We start from the raw sequence: 19,855 nt of genomic DNA on the forward strand, positions 1-19,855 counted from the left end.
AAATCCAGTTTAGACATTATTAATGTGGTAAATGACTATTGTAGCTGGAAACAGCTGATTTTTAATGGAATATCTCCATAGAGGTACAGAGGAACATTTCCAGCAACCATCACTCCTGTGTTCTAATGCTACATTGTGTTAGCTAACGGTGTTGAAAGGCTAATTAATGATTAGAAAACCCTTGTGCAATTATGTTAGCACACGAATAAAAGTGTGAGTTTTCATGGAAAACATGAAATTGACTGGGTGACCCCAAACTTTTGAACAGTAGTGTGTGTATGGATGCATTTATATTTCCTACTAAAAATACAGCCTTTGGTCAACATTTCATTGACATTTTAGCCCTTCACCATCAGTAGAATTTGATATGTGACAGTCAAGCCAAGGCTCCAGTTTCTTTCTATTTTGCCGAGCAAAACTGGTGATGTGGACTCATTTGTAAAACCACAAAAACTGGTGTGAGTAGGGGTCTATATACTGTCACTTGTATATGTAAAGGTACAAGATGCATAACACCTGAGCCTGATTTTGTCTTACTAAATGTTCCTGTACATATACTTTAAATGAACAGAGAAACTCAAGGTAATTCAACGTGCACAATAAATCATGTGTTTATTAAAACTCATATCAAATGCTAGAACAAGACAAGTGAAGCATGATATCAATGCTGCACTAAAAACAACAAAATAAATCGAATCAAACCAAACTTTATTGTCATCATAGCAAGATGAGAGTGTTTCTCCAGGATCCAAGAACCAGATCAGCAGTTTAGCATTCTGACAGCTTGTGGAACGAAGCTGCTGATCAATCTGGTGGTTCTGCTTTTGATGCTCTGGAAATGTTTGCCTGATGGCAGCAGTTCAAAGAGTTTATAGAGAGGGTAATGAAAAAGTCAAAATGGGAAAGACGATGGAAAAGAGTCTTCATTCCATTTCATTTATTTGCAGAACAGCCATGTCAATGTCTACGTTGGTCTTAATGTCAAGTTTGCGTTGTCTTCCTCTCCTCACAGCAGTTCTAACTGGGACAGGTGATGGATCATGTACCCACACAACAGATACCATCAGATGGATCCACTTTGAAAGTCATAGCCTGAGTGTCTGTCTTCATCCTGGTGAGCAGTAAATCCAGCCACCAAAGATGAAGACGAGTAGGATGTGAGGGGAAGGTTTACGTATTTAAGTGCTTCGTCGTTTAAAAGCCTCTGATGATATCTGTTGGGTATCAATAGAACATGCTCTGCCACTTTCAACTTTTGGGTCCAAAACAACACTTTTAACAAAATCTGAAAAAGATGGAGCAACACATCTCTCTGAAGTAACATGGACTGACCCAGCTATCGCTATCCTACTGGAAAGTTTTAAAAAACATAGTGAAGGTTAGATCCAGGTCAAAACCGGAATCCTTTTTTGCTTTTGAACAGCCCATTTTCAAGATCTGATCCAATTCTATGGCTGAAATGAAATCAAATGACTTCTGAACAACTACCTCAAGATAAACTGCAACCAAGGCGAAGAGATTATAAGAAGATAACAGAACTTTAACTGCACTGAACAATTCCATGAAATTTAAACCTGATGAAAACATTCTGCAGAGGGGCAAGGTTCATTACCTGTGACAACATCAAACAGGACTGAACAGGAGAAGAGCGGTAAAGCCAGTGGGTATGTCAGAAAGTGTGAATAGTGCCTGGGTCAGGGGAAGGACAGGAGTCCTCGTTCTCCTCTGTCTGCCGGCTGTATTGTTGCGGTGAATGTAAAAGCTGTTTACTGCCTTGTTAAAGTGTTTGATCCCTGCACTAAAATACGTGTCATTCCTGTTGATGAGCAGGAAGGAAAAGTCCCTCCCCCTGCATTATCACAGGAGTGCAGAATCTGCTGGTTTCCCCGAGACACAATCAGTGTTAATGTGCAGGACGACTCTGAGGTGGATGTTGTCTTTCTGACAACATGGTGCTCATCAAACATCTCAGAATCCCACCTGGAGATCACACTTAACATTAAACTAGGACTAAAAGTACCCTGATGAGTGAGACATCTCTGCTGCTTTATCATCAAACTGCTAATTCTAAAACATGATAATGTCGTGTAGTTTTTCTGACAGCTGCAGTTTTGGATTGTTACAAAACACAGCACAACTTTCTGACTGGCTTCAATGTATTAGAAAAGTAGTTTTTTGCTGCTTTAGACATTTGAATTTGAAACAGTGGATATTCACTTCAGCTTTCATTTCGTGCTATTAATATGCAAAGGGCGCACTGTGTCATATTACACTGTTTAACAGTAACTATAATGGTGTTGTACAGGAATATATGGGTGCTGCATCTTGACCCTCTGATGGCTGTGGAGCACTTTTGAGAACAGATGCTTTTATTCCAGAGTTTGCCAACCTTTTTGCTTTCTGTATTGGAAAAAATATTCACATGCTTAACCCAAAAATAGTTGTGCTTTTACATAAAACACTCCGTTAAAGTAAAAGCCCTATATTCAAAATTGCATTTAGGTAAAAGCACAGATACATCATCAGTGAAATATACTTTCAAGTATCAAAAATAAAAGGAGTCATTGTAGTTGGTGAAGTTGGATTTAACAATAAGTATATTAAAAATTAGATCATATGAAATGACTTCATGTAGGCTTTATTTTGAAGAATATACTAACTTATTGAAAAATTTCCAAGGCCCTTTGTTTTTCACTCTTATAATGCTTTTGTTATTGCATCAGGCATTCTACAGGAAGTTAAAAAGTTGTTTTTCTTGTTGTTTAAGAAAAAGCAAAATACATCAATATCATGATAACAGGAGAACATTTTAATTCTGAAAAACAAAGTGACCTGGAATTTCAATTTTTTTTTGAGTCAACATGTATTTCACCTAAAAAGAACCTAAAACATATTCATTTTGAAGTTGATCTTTGTGTTTAAAATCTCAATATACAAAATACCCAGCAGCTAAATCTGTGAAATAGGTCATTTTGAAAAGTATAAAATAAGAGATTACCATAGTAGTCAAGAAAACATTGATGTGAAGTTAAAGGGCTTCTGACCTATGAAAAAATAGTTCAACCTGTTGAACTACAGACTGACTTTTAATCTCTTAATTTTGTGTAAGTTATTGAATCCTGAATGAAAAAAATCTTAAAAAGAAAGTAAAAAGAAACAAGCAACAGTTGTGTTATTCCAATCTTTTATTCTGTTAATCATCTCAGATCCCTTAGATTTATGTTGCAGCCCCTAAAGTGGGCTCAGGTTGGGAATCTCCTCCCTTTCGCTTTAATTTCACCTTATCCTCCTGTTATGTGCCCTGCAGGTGGGACAAATGAGCTTATTCATCCATCCATCCATTATCTATACCCTGCTTAATCCTCATTAGGGTTGCGGGGGGGGGGGTGCTGGAACCTATCCCTATGACTTGGGGCGAAGGCTGGGGACACCTTTGACAGGTCGCTAGTCTGTCACAGGGCAACATATACAAACAATTACATTCACACCTACGGGCAATTCAGAATAATCAGTTAACCTCAGCATATTTTTGGACTGTGGGAGGAAGCTGGAGTACCCGGAGAAAACCCACGCATGCACAGGGAGAACATGCAAACTCCATGTAGAAAGATTCCAGGAAGGCCGGGACACAAACCAGTGATCTTCTAGCTACAAGGCGACAGTGCTAACCACTACACCACTGTGCAGCCTGAGCTTATTCAGTGCTACCCAAAATACACGGCAGCTCTCTCTCAGATATTCTACTTGCACCTTCTGCAGTTTAAATCAAATAAACAAACTCAGCCTTTGCATGAAAGCAGCTAGATATTCTCCATGTGTTTCAGCTAAATGGTGGGGAAGGTACTGATCCTGACACATTATCTATAGCTCAGTTTTAAATGTTACTGTGAGAAACCATCCACTTCATATCACATCATACAGTCAGTCACACAAATGATTACATTTTTGTCAGAGTCCATTTTTGAATAAACTTACTGGGTCATTTCAGACAGCAGTGTTGCTCTAGTATCTCTGAGTTTGTGCTGTTGTTGCAATGAACATGAGATTTACGTTAATATACAGTTTGATTGAACAAAATTAGCCTCATGTTGTTAAAGAAAAACATGATGACATCTTGGAAGGAATTTGTACCTTTGCCCATATGACAATAAATAAACCCCTTTACACACCAGTTTTATGGTTCTGTGAGTCCATATAATCATTTAGGCAAGTTCAAAGGGAAAAAAAACCTTGTCTTGCCATACTTACTATACTTGTAGTACTTACCACACATCATTTTCTACTGATGTTAGAGGCCTCAGAAGTTGGTGAACCCTCAATCAAAAACTGTATTTTTAGTAAGAAACATGGATGCATTCCTATATATATACACACTTATCCCCAATGTCACCCTTGTATGAAAAACCTACACTTTTTTTTTTCATTTTCAAGGCCTGATAATAAAGGTTTGACCCTTGCTGGAGCTATTCAGTTATTTGGATCTACTGTAGACAACTTTTGTCTATGCCCTTAACAAATTTCATGTCTCGGGGATTTATATTTGTGGAAATACAGAACCTTAAATTTGCCTCCGATGTGAGACCTATTTCTGAGAGAACACAAAATATCACAGGTCTGAACATGAAGTTGTCTAAAATGAGTAACCACTGAACAAAATATAAGACAGTGGAACAAAATCTTTCCTTAACTCTGTCTGAATTGACAAGGAGTGACCCACTTACAACCAGTGAACATCTCTCCAACAGCTAAATGTCTCTGCTTGACCTATGCAAGTTCCTCCTGTCAGATATCAGCAAACCTTATACTGGCCAGTTAGGACTACTTTCCCCACATATTTACTCTGAGACACAGGATGAATACCGGCCTTGTCTGAACAAAGCAGGTATGTGCTGAGATAAATCCATCTTCACTTTCTAAATGTAGATGGACAACGTGTATGTAGAGGAAGGTATGCAGCGAGACAGTAGAGCTGAGAGTGCACAGTAACCCTCTGAAGAAAGCAAACACATTTCTGTGTGTGTGTGTGTGTGCTGGCAGGCTGCTGTCCAGTGATAATAGAGCTCTCCAAATGTCTCTCGCCTCATTACATCTGTGGCGACAGGGATCCTCGCATTCAGATGCTGACCCAGGCCAAAGTTCACTTGTCATTTCCAGTTAGTATGTGTGCGGTGGGACACAACGAGGGTCCAGGGGTGAGATACCAGAAGACAGAAAACTTTCCAAGAACAAGTGACACTTCTGTTTTTGGGGGAGCACGACCTTATCTACACTGGTACTGGTGGTCGCTAAAGATGAGTTAGCATCTTAGTGTAGTATACAGAACTAGAAATCTGTCTGTTACCCCTGGCTTTATTTGAACATGTTTTCACACATCTATCTCTGAGATTGGGTCTTGGCTCCATCCCACTGGCCACGGGTCACTTCAACTCTTGATAATTAGCATTAATTAGATTAAATAGAACTATTTGTCCAAAGGGTAGCCACAGAGAAAAGGCTGTCAAGTGTCCAAAGTGTTCATCCTGCAGGAAGTGTGACAGTCTAACAGTAGTGGATTTGTCCTGAATTACCTGGATCATTCTTAGAGTTGCTACGGCTCATAAGCACTAGAATGTTTGTCTAATTTGGTCTGCAGCTTGTAGAGAACGTGAGGCCAACAGCAAGTGGCAGTGGGACTGTTGTTGTCTGTTAGCTAAACTTTGCTGTTCTGTTAGCCCCATAGCTCATTGAGGGAACGTGACAACTCAACGCTCAAGTCAAGGAGTACAAGTTGTAGTTAATATAGCCGATTGTTGAAAAATTGACATACAGGATCCAGAATAAACTCGATTAAGAGTATTTTTTTTGTTATTCCTGTTGTAACTTAATTTACCAAACAGTGAACCTAAACCAACGTCTACACAAAACCGTGATTATTGTGCACTGTTCCAGCCATACTGTCAAAGAAGACAAAGTCCGAACCACTGAATAGACTTGGTACGGTGTAGGAGACTGGGATTACTTTTAAATGTCCACAGCAAGTTGTATTTGAATATCTGAGGGAAGCAGATATTTGAGGAATCCTTAGGAGGCCATGTTTACCCTTGCCAAGGCACGGTAGTGTGGACAGTAGTTGTGCAGGTGCTCATATCCTGGTGTAGGGAAAAAATGCTGGACACAAAAACAGAGTTACCACTGTGTTATCAACGTACTGCCCACACAGCCGTTCTGCACCAAACAGTCCACAGAACAACAAGCAGCTGTATTACAACACACAAACATAAACCGTGGATATGGAAATGTACCCTCAGCTGTTAACAAAACAGACTTGTAAAGATCACATATATCATGGCAGTCTTAAGTTTCCAATGACTCTTATAATTCTTAATTTGCTTTGATGTAATCATTGAAACACATCCGTCTTTGTCACACACAAAAAAAAAAAATCAATCATGCACTTTCATAGATTTATTATAGGTCTTCTAGAAAATGACTAAATATGTTGGTTAAAAAATATACATCCAGCAACTGGAATCATCAGTTTCGCTGATGGAGATAGTTGTGCTAATCTGATTTTCTTAGTCACATGACCTCTTGACCTCTTTTGAGTGACTATGATTGGCTACAGCTGCTGAATTACAATAGATCTATGAAAGAACCAAAATGCAGGATGATTTAATTTTGTAACAATAACGCTTGTGTTTCAATAGTTCTGTCACACAAAATGACATTTTGCAGGAGTCACTGGAAAACTCAAGACAAGTCTAAACTTCTGTTCACAACTGAAGATTTGATCTCCTTCATTCTATGTGACACATTACAATAAATGTACATTAAATTGGCTAACACTTACTTCAAGTACAGACTAACAACTTTATCTAGAATTTACTTGTTTTTACAACCCTGTCTCCTGGAAACTGTATTTATAGCAAAAACATGTTATATACAGGAAATGTGCTGCACACTGAACTCTTTTTTTATTAAGAGGAAATGTTAATTACCACATTTGCCAAGTAGACAAATGCTGATACTAAATATAACATATTCAGTCTATGACAAAACATAACACATTATCTCTGTGTAGATTTGCAGTATTGGTAAAAATTAGTTTTAAAAAGTAATTTTACTGTCTAAACTTTCCTCAATTGTCTCACTGAAAATGTGAGGTAAGCTCAAGCAGATGAATGTGAAAACAAACAACGCAGGTATCATTGTGGCCAGTAAAAAAGATCTGTAAGGCCAAACGCTTGGTTCTCATTGGGAAAAAATTAGGACCTTAACTCTCCTGTTAGGTTTGTTTCTTGGGAACAGCAATGATGGGACATGTTTAATTATCCAAAAATGTCAGAAACTCAAAAAATCCCGGTAAACATCACTTATATCTCATTATTAACTCCATTAATAACCATTACAATCACTATTTAGTGCAGTGGTGTTCTTCACCTCTCATAGATCATGGTTCAATGAGGATAATTCACTCGCTTTTCATAAAAAATGCATCTTAAAACTTTTCAAATGTACATTGGGTAGACCTACATATAAAATACAATAGTTTTACGTGACAATGATTTATATTTTACATTCTGAATTCTTTCCTGTTCATGGAGTTGATAAATTAACACAAGACACTTCTTCTGTTCAGGATAGGTTTGGAAATATGTGAAATGAACCATTTTCATTTTATATGTCGATTACACTTATTAAGCCAAGCAGAAGTTCAATACAAAAAAAATACTTGAAACTGTTTTCCCCCCCTGACTTTAAAGTAAGTCAGTTTGATCTGCAACGTAACAGGAGGGTTAAGCATCAACTGTAGGCACCCAGAAAGCTCAGCTGGCTGGACGTGCCGCACATGAACCCTGACGTAGTGGTCATGGGTTCGAATCCTGCTCATGGGCATTTACTGCATGTCACTCCCCCACTCTTCTACCCATGTTTCCTGTCTCCCTCTTACTGTCCTGTATAATAAAGGCAAAAAAAATAAATTTTAAGCATCAACTGTGATGCCTTCATCAGTAGGTGTCAAAACTAAACAGGGAGAACAATGAAAAAGATCTGCGAAGACAAGGAACCTTGTGTTTCCTAAAGTTGCTCAGCATGGTGGCTCCAACAATCTCCATCCTTGCAGTGTCTGACTCCTCTGTAGCTTATATGTGATGTTTGTGGAGGCAGGGTTGAACTGTATTTTATAGAAAGTGTATCTGTTTTCCAGTGTATTCTTGTTTCTCTTACTGTTAATGGAAGTATCACACTTCCTCTGTGTCTACTGGCTGTCCTGGTAAATTTTTGTGTAAATTTCAGCACTAGTTTCTCATTCTCACAGCAGTTTTCATGCCTTAACCTCTTCTAAAAGCTTCAACTTTGCCATTTTTTGATTGCTGTAAGGATACTGTTGATAAAAAAGAAACCTGACAACCTTGCTTTAAGTCTTAGATGTGCATCCTCTACAGGAAATCTTGAACTACATTCAGAATGGCCTGACAATAAAAAAAAAAAATTGCAAAAGCAGAAAGGACTTTTCTCCACTTAGCTTAGGCTACTTCAATGGAATGTTCTACAGGGTCTATGCTATAACACTTTAAACATTTGTGCCACGCAAATGAAAGGAGAGAAGGTACCAACGGTAATCACTGAGCTCTTTATATTGTGCTCAACTGTGTTCACCAAGTAAGCAACAAATGCAAATTGAAACTCTTATTAATTACATATTTACTTTAGTTGTTGATGGAGATGCACTTCACAGTGTCAACCTCCAATTCTGTTTGTAGCACACAAACCTCTATCATTTTCTTTACAAAAATGCAGTATATACAGTGGCATTTACAGGCAACTATTAATAAAAGGCAAATAATGAATCAAAAAAGAAGAGAAAAAAAATCATTTTCAGTGCAAAACGCCTGCTGAAAGGACAGCACAGACCCAAAACATGAACAGAATAGAAACAGTCTCAGTATAAAATGTTTGTCTTCAGGAATCATGAGCAGGACTGAGCTAAGTGTCAACCTGCCTGTGAGGCTGTAAAGGAACCAATTCATTATTGCTGTGCTTCGAAAGTTTTGCAATTCTAAAGCTTCATTTCACCCTGAGGAACAAAAAGGAAAAACAAACAGAATGCAAGTTATTAAGCAGTTAAATATATACGTATACATATTCACTAATATCATTACAAGCTCCTCGTGGGGCTTGCTTTCTTGTAAGCATGAATCAGGTACTTTTAACATCACAGCTGACAGGAGGGAGGATGGGGGCATATAGTGGTGTTCTCTTTCACATGGAAACACCTGAGCACCCTCCGCACCAGAGGGTCCGACGCTGCTGTGGCGGCTATTAGAGAGTGATGCTTTGAGGGAAACAAACTAATATCTTGCACAATTAACAGTTATCAGATCTGACAACCGTCTATATGTGGAAGCTCAAATGCGCCTGACTTTATTTAGCCGCTATCCGCCGGTACTAACGATGCTGATCACAGGCCTGTGCATTTACACCTGCTATTATTTATGAAATCTTGGAATCTGAAATTCATTCCCCACAATTTTTTTTTTTTTTTATGCACTTCGAATAATATTGTGGCTTCTGTTCTGATCAGATGATACATGGATGGTAAATGTAGATACTTTGCTCCCAAAGCTCCTTCTTTTTCTGATTATTTTGGTTCTGTCTGCATGTCTCTTGAGATGTTATCAATATGATTGCATGATTTATCAACTTTTTAAAAATCTTACTTTTGTTTTTTGCATTCTTTTTAATATTTCTGAACAAACAAAAGGAAAACAACAACAAACTACTGGATCTCAATAATGCAATGCAAGAATCTACTAACAGGCTGATACGATGTGCAAGGTTAAAGTCACATGACAGCCAAAAGCACTGCGCTCCCAGTGCCGTCCTGAAGTGCAGCTGTGCTTAAATTGGTGGCTGCAGGTGTCAAAATGACATATATGTTGTCATCTACTGTAAAGTCTATCTAGGATAAGTCATACAGTCCACACTGCATACACACAGTGAACGCAGTAAAACGATAATCATGCACTCACTGATTGACTGCAGATGATAAATGACACACAGGTACTCCTGTCTCCTGAAGTGACGCTGCTGCATGTATCATATTATTCTTCCTTTGCAGAGAAATGACTCGTGAGTCCCCTTTTTTTTCCTTTTCAACTTGTTAGATGGGTTTGGTTTAGAGCGATGTTTTCAGACGTGGTCACAGTACACATCCAGAGGTGGTCTGGCTGATCCACTTACATTCTGATCAATGTGTTCCGCTTGTATTTACAAGAAACATACGCAGATCACATAAATGCCAGGTGTCTATACGGTGACATCACAAGCAAATCCTCTATTCTGTGGTTGCTTCATGCAGTATTCACTTTGACACTCCAACCCAAAATTGCCACCAGCTCCTTGGAGTCTTCGCTGAATGAATCCAGATGTGTCCACCTGCATGATCTAATGCAGACCAGTCCAACAAGCTGCAATGACCTGACTGGCATCTGCGTGAATGTTTGTGTTGTTGTAAAGGATTGCATTATTTGGTATAAAGTGCTATGCTATGTGTCCGACTTGTATATGTAGACAAGGCGGATCAAATAATTAACAAGCCACTTTACAGATTCTTACCCACGTTTTTTTACATTCTCATGTGCAGGCAACATGTAAAGATTCTAACTACAATCTGGATGGCAAGGACTCCCACCATTTCTGCTCTCTTCAAACATCACGTTACTCTGTTGAGCTCCTCCATGTTCAGTCACTGTGAGACTCTCGAAGCAGGTTGGCTTAAATGTGAGGCAGAAAATAAAAAAAAAAACAAGAAAGCAAGCAAAACCACAAAGGAGTTGAACAAAACGTCACTTTTTTTTTCATGAACATCAGTCTTTGAGGACGTCATCATTCATTCACATGTTCTTCCATCCATCCGTATTCTCAGGATCACCTTTATTTGCACTCAAACATACACAGTAACAACAGCTGAAGTATTGGGACAAGGATTTCATTTGGGCTTTGTCAGAGCCACCATTGGATACATTTCCATCATATTTTAATGCCGGAGTAACCATCTAAAAACGGTTTACTGAGCTGATTACCAAATTTAAGTTATATTGTTCTTAACTGGAGATTGTGGAGAAACTACACTTAATGCCTCATCAGACGGGAAAGTGGGACAAGATAATTCAATACCCTTTGTGGTGCTGGCAGTCTGGTGATATAACTTTAGGCTGGAGCTAGAATTCCCTGAAGATGAATGTAAATGTGGCTGCAGGTTCTTACAGAGAAGGTTGTAATGGGTAACCACAGATTGTAGAGGAGCCAACAAGCCTGAGTGTCAAGTCAAAAACAGCTGATAGAAGGAATGCGTTTAGAGCACACACTTGTTTCTAATGACTGACAGAACCCTGCCGAATGTCTTCATCGGAGCAGTTTATATTATGAGATGCTGCGTAAAGCAGCGTAAAGAACATTTGCATTTGGTGAATAGTGCACATCTGCATGCCAAATTTCAACAAGTTGTAAGCAGATTATAAAGCTCAGTGCATATTCATTTGCAGAATCAAAGCGAATAGCATTTCCACCTAAATCAAATGCCACAGTTCTAAATGCCGGTATGAGCAGGCAGTAAAAGGTAATCCTTCCTTCATGTTTAACAGACAGCGTCTAAATTAAACTGTTTATGGACCTCCTTTATGTTGTCTGGAAATGGGTTACAATAATCTGTTTTCAATTCAATTTAAACGACAAATGTTGTTGAAATACTAGGGGTTGAGAATAATAGTTTTTTTCAGTGTATATATACGTGGTGACAAATTTAAAGAAACACCTGAACCCTTGATCCCCACAGTTGGGGGAACTGTTGGCTCTGTTTAGCTGTGAGGACTATTTGTCTGGCTTGGTTTGGGTCTTCACCGTAAATGCATAACTGGTTGGTATACTATTCTTTAAATATAGCCCTAACTTTATCCTTTAAATTGTCACAGTCTTATTAAATCCATAAGACATTTGTCTGGCACAACTAGAACTAGTTATTTCATTACGAATAGCTTGATCAGTGGCTTTTTACCTAACTTGATCTCTGCTGAATAACAATGTTATTCTTCAGAATGAAGGGCAAGAAAATGTATTTCAATATCATCCTTTGAATATTTAAGATAGCGATTTCATTGTCCCAGTACTTGCGTGTTACTTCCTGTGCTGTACCAGTCCCCCTTTGCAGCTACAATCATTGCACTCTCACAAATGTACAAAACATAGTTTGTCTTATCATAGCCATTAAAAATACTTTACAAACATTTTATTGTTTATTCCTGTGAGGAGTTTGGTAAACTGTTTAGCATGTTTGTTATTTACATCGAGTATTCAGTCAAGATATAACAGTAACAAGAGGATATGACTTGGTATGTGTGTGTGTTGTAATTGCTAGGAGTCAGATCCCTGCATGCCTTGAACAGTGTGTGTATTGCTGTGCCGTCATGTGTGAAACTAGTATGCGCATGTAAGCTGTTTATCTGGCCTTTCTGTGTGTGTGTGTGTGTCTGTGAGAGAGAACTCCCTTTGTGGTTCTTCTGTATGTCACCGCCATGTTGTGTGCTGCAACTTCTTTACATGTGTCAAAATGTCTTTCCTCTGTGGGTTTCTTGGCAGTTCAGTGTGTGCATGTGACTGCATGCATGTTTCACTCAGTATACCTCTTTGAGACACATACATCACTGCTGTCTGTCTGTGTGTGTGTGTGTGTGTGTGTGTGTGTGTGTGTGTGTGTTCACTTAGGAGGACATGCCGTTGACCAGGCTCCTCAGCTGTTTGACCACAGTCTCTATCAGCTTCTGTTTGTCTCTGTCGTTCTTCCTGAACTGAGAGAAGATGTTGTTCTTCTTACTGGTATCCTTCATCCTGGACACAGAGAGACAGAGGCATGGGTCATTTGGGTTAGTGTGAAATCTGCCAGTGAAACTCTGGTGCAGACTAAACAGCTGGTTTCCCAAGAAAACTGTGGTTTAGTTCCTAGATGGTATCAAAGCAACACACCAATAGCAGAATTTGATGACTGAACATAATTTCAGAGTAAAAGTAACGTGCATCATACAGTCATGTAAAAAATTATTAAACCACCCTTGTTTTCTTCAATTTCTTGTTCATTTTAATGCCTGCTACAACTAAAGGTACATTTGTTTGGACAAATATAATGAGAGCAACAAAAATAGCTCATAAGAATTTAAGAGCTGATATCTAGACATTTTCCACGGTTTTCTTGATAATAACCAAAATCATTTAAGTTCTTCCATCAATAGCTATGGCATTGTACTACCAAAAACAGTGCTTTTAGGCATTCTATGTTTTCTTTCTGTCTGTTTTAGTCGCATGATACACACAGGAGTCAGTACTTGATTTATAACCATTGTTTCTGATGACTGCAGCCATGTGTCTCTTCATGTTCTCCACCAGCTTCTGACATTGTTCTGCTGTCACAGCAGCCCATTCCTGTTGCACAAATTCAAACTAATTTGCTTTGTTTTTGGGCTTGTGGTTCTCCAGTCCAATCCTTGTGATCCCCAGCAAAGAGTAACCAGGCTTTCCTCTGCCTTTCGTTGAAGAAGGCCTTCTACTGTGCCCTTTGTGACTTCAGATCAGCTACAAGAAGTTGGTATCAAACTGTCCTTGCCAAAAAAGTCCCATTTCTCAACTGTGCCCACTCATTTTTAAGGTCCCTGGAGGTCTGACAACGATTCCTGACACAGGAACAGATGAATGACGGTCATCTGGTGGGTAGAAAGACGTTTCTTGCCATGACCAGCTCGCAGTTTGGTAGAACCATGTTGGGCTTGTTTTTTCTTGGTGTAATGAACGGCTATCTAGGAGATCTTCAGTTTTTTTGGCACCTGTCTCTCATTCATGCCAATTTCCAGCAGTGCCAAGATGGCTGCCTTTGTGGATTCACATAATTCTATTGTTTTAGGCATTATGTGAGAGCTGACAACTTCTGAGTTGTGCTACGGCTTGAATGTCAGCAGGAAACCACTCTAGGACTTTGCATGTGCAGTGCTGCTTATGACATGAAATGGCCTCTATATACCCTGGAAATACAATTAAACTGAAGCATGTCAAATAGGACATAAAGTATGTGAGGGAGCTGGAAAGCATCCCCCTCACTAAGGTGAAAGTACACATGCTTATTGACAGTTGGACAACAGACTGATACAAGTTTGTTTTGTTTTGTGTTGGGGAAAACCTGTTAACCTCTCTCTTGAGCTTTACTTCAGGGGGCGTGTTTCATGGAGTGCACACATGAAGATGAGGCCACAGGATGCCAGCAGTTGTCACTTACCTGACTAGGCTGAATTGGGAGATCAGAGAGGAGAGAGGGGAGGGGTTAAATGGGGATTTTTGCTGAGTTCAGTCTTCATTTAGTATTTCTTTGGTTTATTTTGTGTTTTTTTCATTTGTATCAGACTTGTAATTGCATTATGTATTTTAAGTATAAAGGATGTTGAATTATAGAGTGTTTTTTAAATAGAAGTGTGGGCAGGTCATTGAGGTGGGAGGAGACTATAAAAAGCCAGGTGAGCGATCAGTGTGGGGTGTGAGAAGTTGGGCGTCAGGCTGAAGCTCTCGCTTTGCTGCTGAATCTGCCATCATCCACTGCACCTGCGTGACTCCTTTGTCTTGCTGTTTGTTTGGTGAGCTGTATTTTGTGATATGAAAACTAGTAAAAACTGGAGCTCTGGAACAAAACTCCTTGCTGTTCGGTTGCTTTCTATTGTGCCATCATGCTTTGTCCTTTAATGCCGTTTGGTGCATCCAATTTATAGAGGTTTATCACCACCGAAACCCTACGAAGTATTATGTAATCAGTTGCATTTTGTGTTGTGCTCATTGTATTCTTCAGGTAATATAGCTTTAGTGGTACCAGGTACTGAAATGAACAAGAAACTGAAGAAAACAAGGGTGGTATAATAATTTTTTCCATGACTGTATGCGTGCTGGGATTTTCTTTGATACATCTGAAAGTGAAAACAAGATAAAGTAAGGTGAACTGAATTCATGTCTTACTCTTTGTATTTTAGTAGTTACCTAATAAAAGTTAACCACTCAGTTTCAGTAAATATTTTCTTCTAATACAGAATACCTCTCCCTTCTACATATCGGTTAACACGTTATACATGTTGTAATACAGATACCACAGAAGACTGGTCCACAGAGACCCCTACACTGACATTAATGACAAATCTTGTATGGATAAGAGTGCAGCCTGTGCGAATAAACACACACTAATTGTTGCAGTGAGTGTACACACAACCACAGGGGACGGAGGGCCTGTGGCCACAAAGAGCATGCTGGAGTCGTTAAGTCTCTACTTGTGTCCCGTTACAGAGAAGTCAAACTTTACAATACAGAGGTAGAAGCACATCGCCAATATGATTGTGGACCTATCAAGAGCATGCATGTAGAAGAACAAAGAACAGCAGTGAGAACGCTGCACCTACCCCCTGTAGACTCTGAGCAGGAGCAGTTAGCAGCAGCAGAAAAACAGCAGACAGGAGAAGAATTAGACAAACAGAAAAGCACCGATGGAATCAAAGCACAAGGGAAGCAGAGAAACAAAGCATCCACCTTCACACATTTCAAGGATTAAAGTATTGTCCTCCAATATTTACCTCAGCTATAGAAAGTAAAAAGGCTCCATCTGAAGCAGGCTTGTATTAGGAGCAGCGCTTTAGCTCTAAATTCCCTCTGTTTAGTATATTTGGTCATATTGTTGGATTAAAATAAATGAATCAAACGCAACTAATACTAAATTTATGAAATATCTAAGTGGCAGAAATATACATTATACTTAAATGGCATGTACATTATACTGTCAGGTCCATAAATTATTGGACATTGACACAATTTTCAGCATTTCTGGTCTGTATACCACCACAGTGGATTTGAAATGAAACAGTCAAAATGTGCTTTAAGTGCAGAATTTCAGCTTTAATTTGAGGATATTTACATTCAAATCAGGTGAACGGTGTATATGCCTTCCACCTTTTCAGTTAAATTTATCCACCATTTCTGTATTTGGGGTCTTTCATTTACTAATTTAACTTCGCCTTTGGTTATTACTGCAGAGCTGTCTCCTCAGTGACTATCAGCTATTAATGAGGAAATGAAGCCTTTACAAGAATTACTGGACTTAAGTGTTATTACCGAGAGAAGACTTAGAATGAAAACCTCATTACAGTACAATATCCAACTGATGTGTTAGGAAACTAAAATCATAAGAATATCTTGTATGTTTTCTGTTTTTATACAAAGTCACAACACCTGTTACTACAGTGTTTACTATGTCAAATGAAAAACTTTTTAAAACTTTCATTCCACATAAAATGCACTTTAAAGCCCGTTTCCCAATGATACTGACCAAAGTATGAGAGAAGAATAAATGGAATTATTTATTGATATATCACAATTTTCAGCATTTTCAGGCAGCATGTGGCCTGAAGACAGGTAAATGATATACAAAGGAGACAATGAAAATTAATTTGAGTTACATTTGAGTTTTTGATCAAAAATGTACTTGTCTATCATGAAACAATGAGCTTCCTAGCCACTGTAGCTAGCAGCAGGGGTTGCTCCAGATCTGACGGTGCAGACTGAAGTTCTGCTAAAAAGATTTGAAAAGGCTCCTGTAGCACAATATAGTGTCAAAGCAATCACAGTCTTACTTATACAGTAGGTGTACAACTTTTTCAAATATTTTGAAACTAAATGGTGACAGACAAATAATGGAGATCTTGTCAAATCATTCTATGAATTTCCAGTGGAATTCATGACTGATAAATAGTTTCTGGAATGTTGGAACCCATCACCTAATGTTGTTTATAGTATTAGTGTGTGCAATGAATGGCCTCTATTCAGCCCTACTGGAAGCTGCTTCTGTTACTGTTGCAGTGGAATACTTGAGTGCTAATTCTTTTAATATATTCTACAGTGGTGTGTAAATGTTTGGGCATGCAAAGTGATTTGAGCTCTCATAACTTTTACCAAAGTCTTGAATATTAACTAGATTTTCCAGTATACAGTTTGTTCACTGTCATTGCTAGAAAAGACGAGATGATGTAAATTACAATAAAATACTGCCTATAAACACTTTGAACACTCCTCTAGGCAGCTGCCTAGCACTCAAAAAATAAACTACCTGAAGTCCACGAAGCAACCAAAGGCCATAATAAGATAACAAAGCTACTGTCAATAAAAAATGGCAGTAAACAGGAATGATGGAGCTCAAGTCTGAGGCTTGAAAGACCAAGAGAACTTTCTGAGAGCTAACAGAAATGCTCCAAAGGCAAGTACAAATTCCTTTGGCGGCAAAATAGCTTCATGAAAACTTAGATTTTGTAGTGGTGTTTCTCTGTTCTACTGTTAAGTGACATATGCAGACATATCACCCTCATGGAAGAGTCATCAGAAGAAAACCTTTTCTTCATGCTCACCACAAAATTGAAAAAGAGTCAAAAGTTTGCAAATGATCCCCTAAACAAGCCTAATGTGTTTTAGAAACAAGCCCTGTGAACTGATGTAGTTAAAAAAAATAATTATTGAATTGCAGATATTGCTATACTACTATATTACATTTACCAAACTTTGCATGCCACCGTATGCTCAAAAGAACGTTATTTTTCGCAGTGTCTCTTCTCAGACTGTTTATCTGCACACACGTCATCCCTGCTTAAATGCAAACTATCAATGCCACTTGTCCTTTGAAAAACTGCTGATAAAATAATGTACAATTCCAGCAATGTGCGAGCGTCAGATGCACTTACTTTTCCAGTAGAGCCAGGGCAGTGGCTGGATTCACTCTCAGGTATTTGGAGGTTGGCTGGCCGTAGTCTGCCAGGTAAGTCGACCAGTCCCACACCATGAACAGGTCCAGGAGCTACAAAACACAAAGAAATTCACAACATTCAGGTACAAAACAGCAGCTCAGAAAACTTCTGATAATAACCTCAGCAGTACAGATGAAGATGGAGGGTGGAAGAGAATTTTAAAAAGTGACATAATCCACTGACTAAACTTTAAAACAATAGAGACAGGCATCTCTATTTCTAATAACCATTTTTTGGCCGTAGTGTATAGACAGTTCAGTAATCAGTAGATGACAGTAATGTCCTGTCATATTTTTGTCAACATTAACTCATGAAGCTACCAGTGAGAAGCTACAACAATCATTAACATTGCCCTTGATTTTCTGGACAGCAGGGAGGACAACTTTTACATCCTTAGGATATTTTATGGTTTGAGGGGCAAATCTTTCTATAAATACACAGTCAACCTGTCATAGGTCGCAACTTGCTATTTACTTCTTGTCATAGAGTGTACAACCATAGCTTCATATACATCACTATCAAATCAGGCACTTGCACTGGACCACATTTACATGCATACAGAGTGGTCAACTTTCTGACCATTAAAAGTGGCCCCTGTAAACTGCAGGAATCTCTTCAATATAACTGTTTGAGGTATATGGTTTAATTTTTTATAGAATTAATTGATATATGTATATGGAAAGTTAGAACACAGGTTGTATCTAGACTGACATCCACAGCGCCTGCAGGCTAAGAGGAACGCAAGCCACATCTACCTCCTGTTTCTTGCAAGGTTACAGTAATCCGGAAATAATACTCTATATGCCAAGCAATGCTGGCTCCCTTTTAACTGAGATAGTTTACAATGGGGCTGCACAGTGGCTTGGTGGTTAGTACTTTCGCCTTGCAGCCAGAAGATCCCCGGTTCACATCCCACAATCTTTCTGCTTAGAGATTACATGTTCTCCCTCTGCATGCGTGGGTTTTCTCTGGGTTCTCCGGCTTCCTCTCACTGTCCAAAAACATGCTAAGGTTAATTGGTGATTCTAAATTGTCCTTAGGTGTGAATGTGATTGTTTATATATGTAGCGACAGACTGGCGACCTGCCCAGGGTGTCCCCTGCCTTCACCCTAAGTCAGCTGGGATAGACTCCATCCCCTCCGCAACCCTAATGAGGATTTAGCGGTGGATAGATAATGGATGGATAGTCTACAGTAGTAACCTTTGCTGCAGGGCTAAACTGCTTCAGATAAGATGAAGGAGGATTAAGCCAAAACCTGCTAAAAGCAATACTGCTAATCAGTCAGATCACTGAAAACATCATTCCTACAGCATAGTATAATACTACTATAAACTGACATAAACTAGCAATCGCTGAATCTCTTTGCTGTTCTAGTCTTTAACCTAATTTCATTTCAAGTTTTTCATTCCTGTTTCTGATGATGCTGCTAGTGATTTGCAACTGCGCCCATTTCACATGAAAAAGAGTTAACGCAAGTTGTTTGTAACAAGCTTGTTGATACAGGTTATCCAATGAGCCAGGTAATCCCAACACAGCCAAACTAAGTTGAACTTGCTTTGTGATACAGGCTATAGGCCAGAAGCAGGGTCAGATGATGTGATGATGGTAAACACTGTTGTGTCTCCTAGGTCAGCGCATCACTCTTAGATGAAGAGAACAAAGAAGAGTGAGAACTGCAGAGAGATGAAGGGAGGAAGGAGGGGTTCTGCTGCTGCACGATAAGTGTTAAGTGTGAACAGGAACATCTAAAATGACCCTCCCATGACCTCTGCTTAACCTGATGGAGATGACCCCCCTACCCACCCACACATAGTGTATGCTAATGTCATAGGGTGAAACAGCTGGGTGTTTGGGTCATGCTGAAAGAGCTGTGAAAGAACAGCTTAGAGATAATAGCATTATTCAGCTGACTGAGAGACTCCAACACACAGAGAGAGGCTTAGCAACAATACCATTATTCTCACCTGGAGCTAAGTGATGAGCGACGAACCACTGGCAGAGGGTACCACA

At 39.0% G+C, this 19,855-nt stretch overlaps 1 protein-coding gene and 1 long non-coding RNA gene across 5 annotated transcripts in view; one reads left to right on the top strand and one right to left on the bottom strand.

The window, feature by feature from the left end:
- The window catches only part of LOC129347394 (uncharacterized), a 218,509-nt gene that overhangs the window by 65,870 nt on the left and 132,784 nt on the right, over window positions 1–19,855 (top strand). The gene's annotated exons all lie outside the window — the stretch shown is intronic.
- Window positions 8,592–19,855, bottom strand: part of exoc6 (exocyst complex component 6) — a 50,419-nt gene continuing 39,155 nt past the window's right edge. For all 4 annotated transcript variants that reach the window (XM_023265191.3, XM_023265193.3, XM_023265194.3 and 1 more), the window contains 2 exons: window positions 17,781–17,893; window positions 8,592–12,867 (listed from right to left, as the gene is read on the bottom strand). In XM_023265191.3, coding sequence (XP_023120959.1) covers window positions 12,741–12,867; window positions 17,781–17,893 — 240 coding nt within the window. In that variant the 3' untranslated portion in view covers window positions 8,592–12,740. The remainder of the gene's footprint in view (window positions 12,868–17,780; window positions 17,894–19,855) is intronic.

The sequence above is a fragment of the Amphiprion ocellaris genome, chromosome 18 (assembly GCF_022539595.1).
Source record: "Amphiprion ocellaris isolate individual 3 ecotype Okinawa chromosome 18, ASM2253959v1, whole genome shotgun sequence".
In the NCBI taxonomy this organism is placed as follows: domain Eukaryota; kingdom Metazoa; phylum Chordata; class Actinopteri; family Pomacentridae; genus Amphiprion; species Amphiprion ocellaris.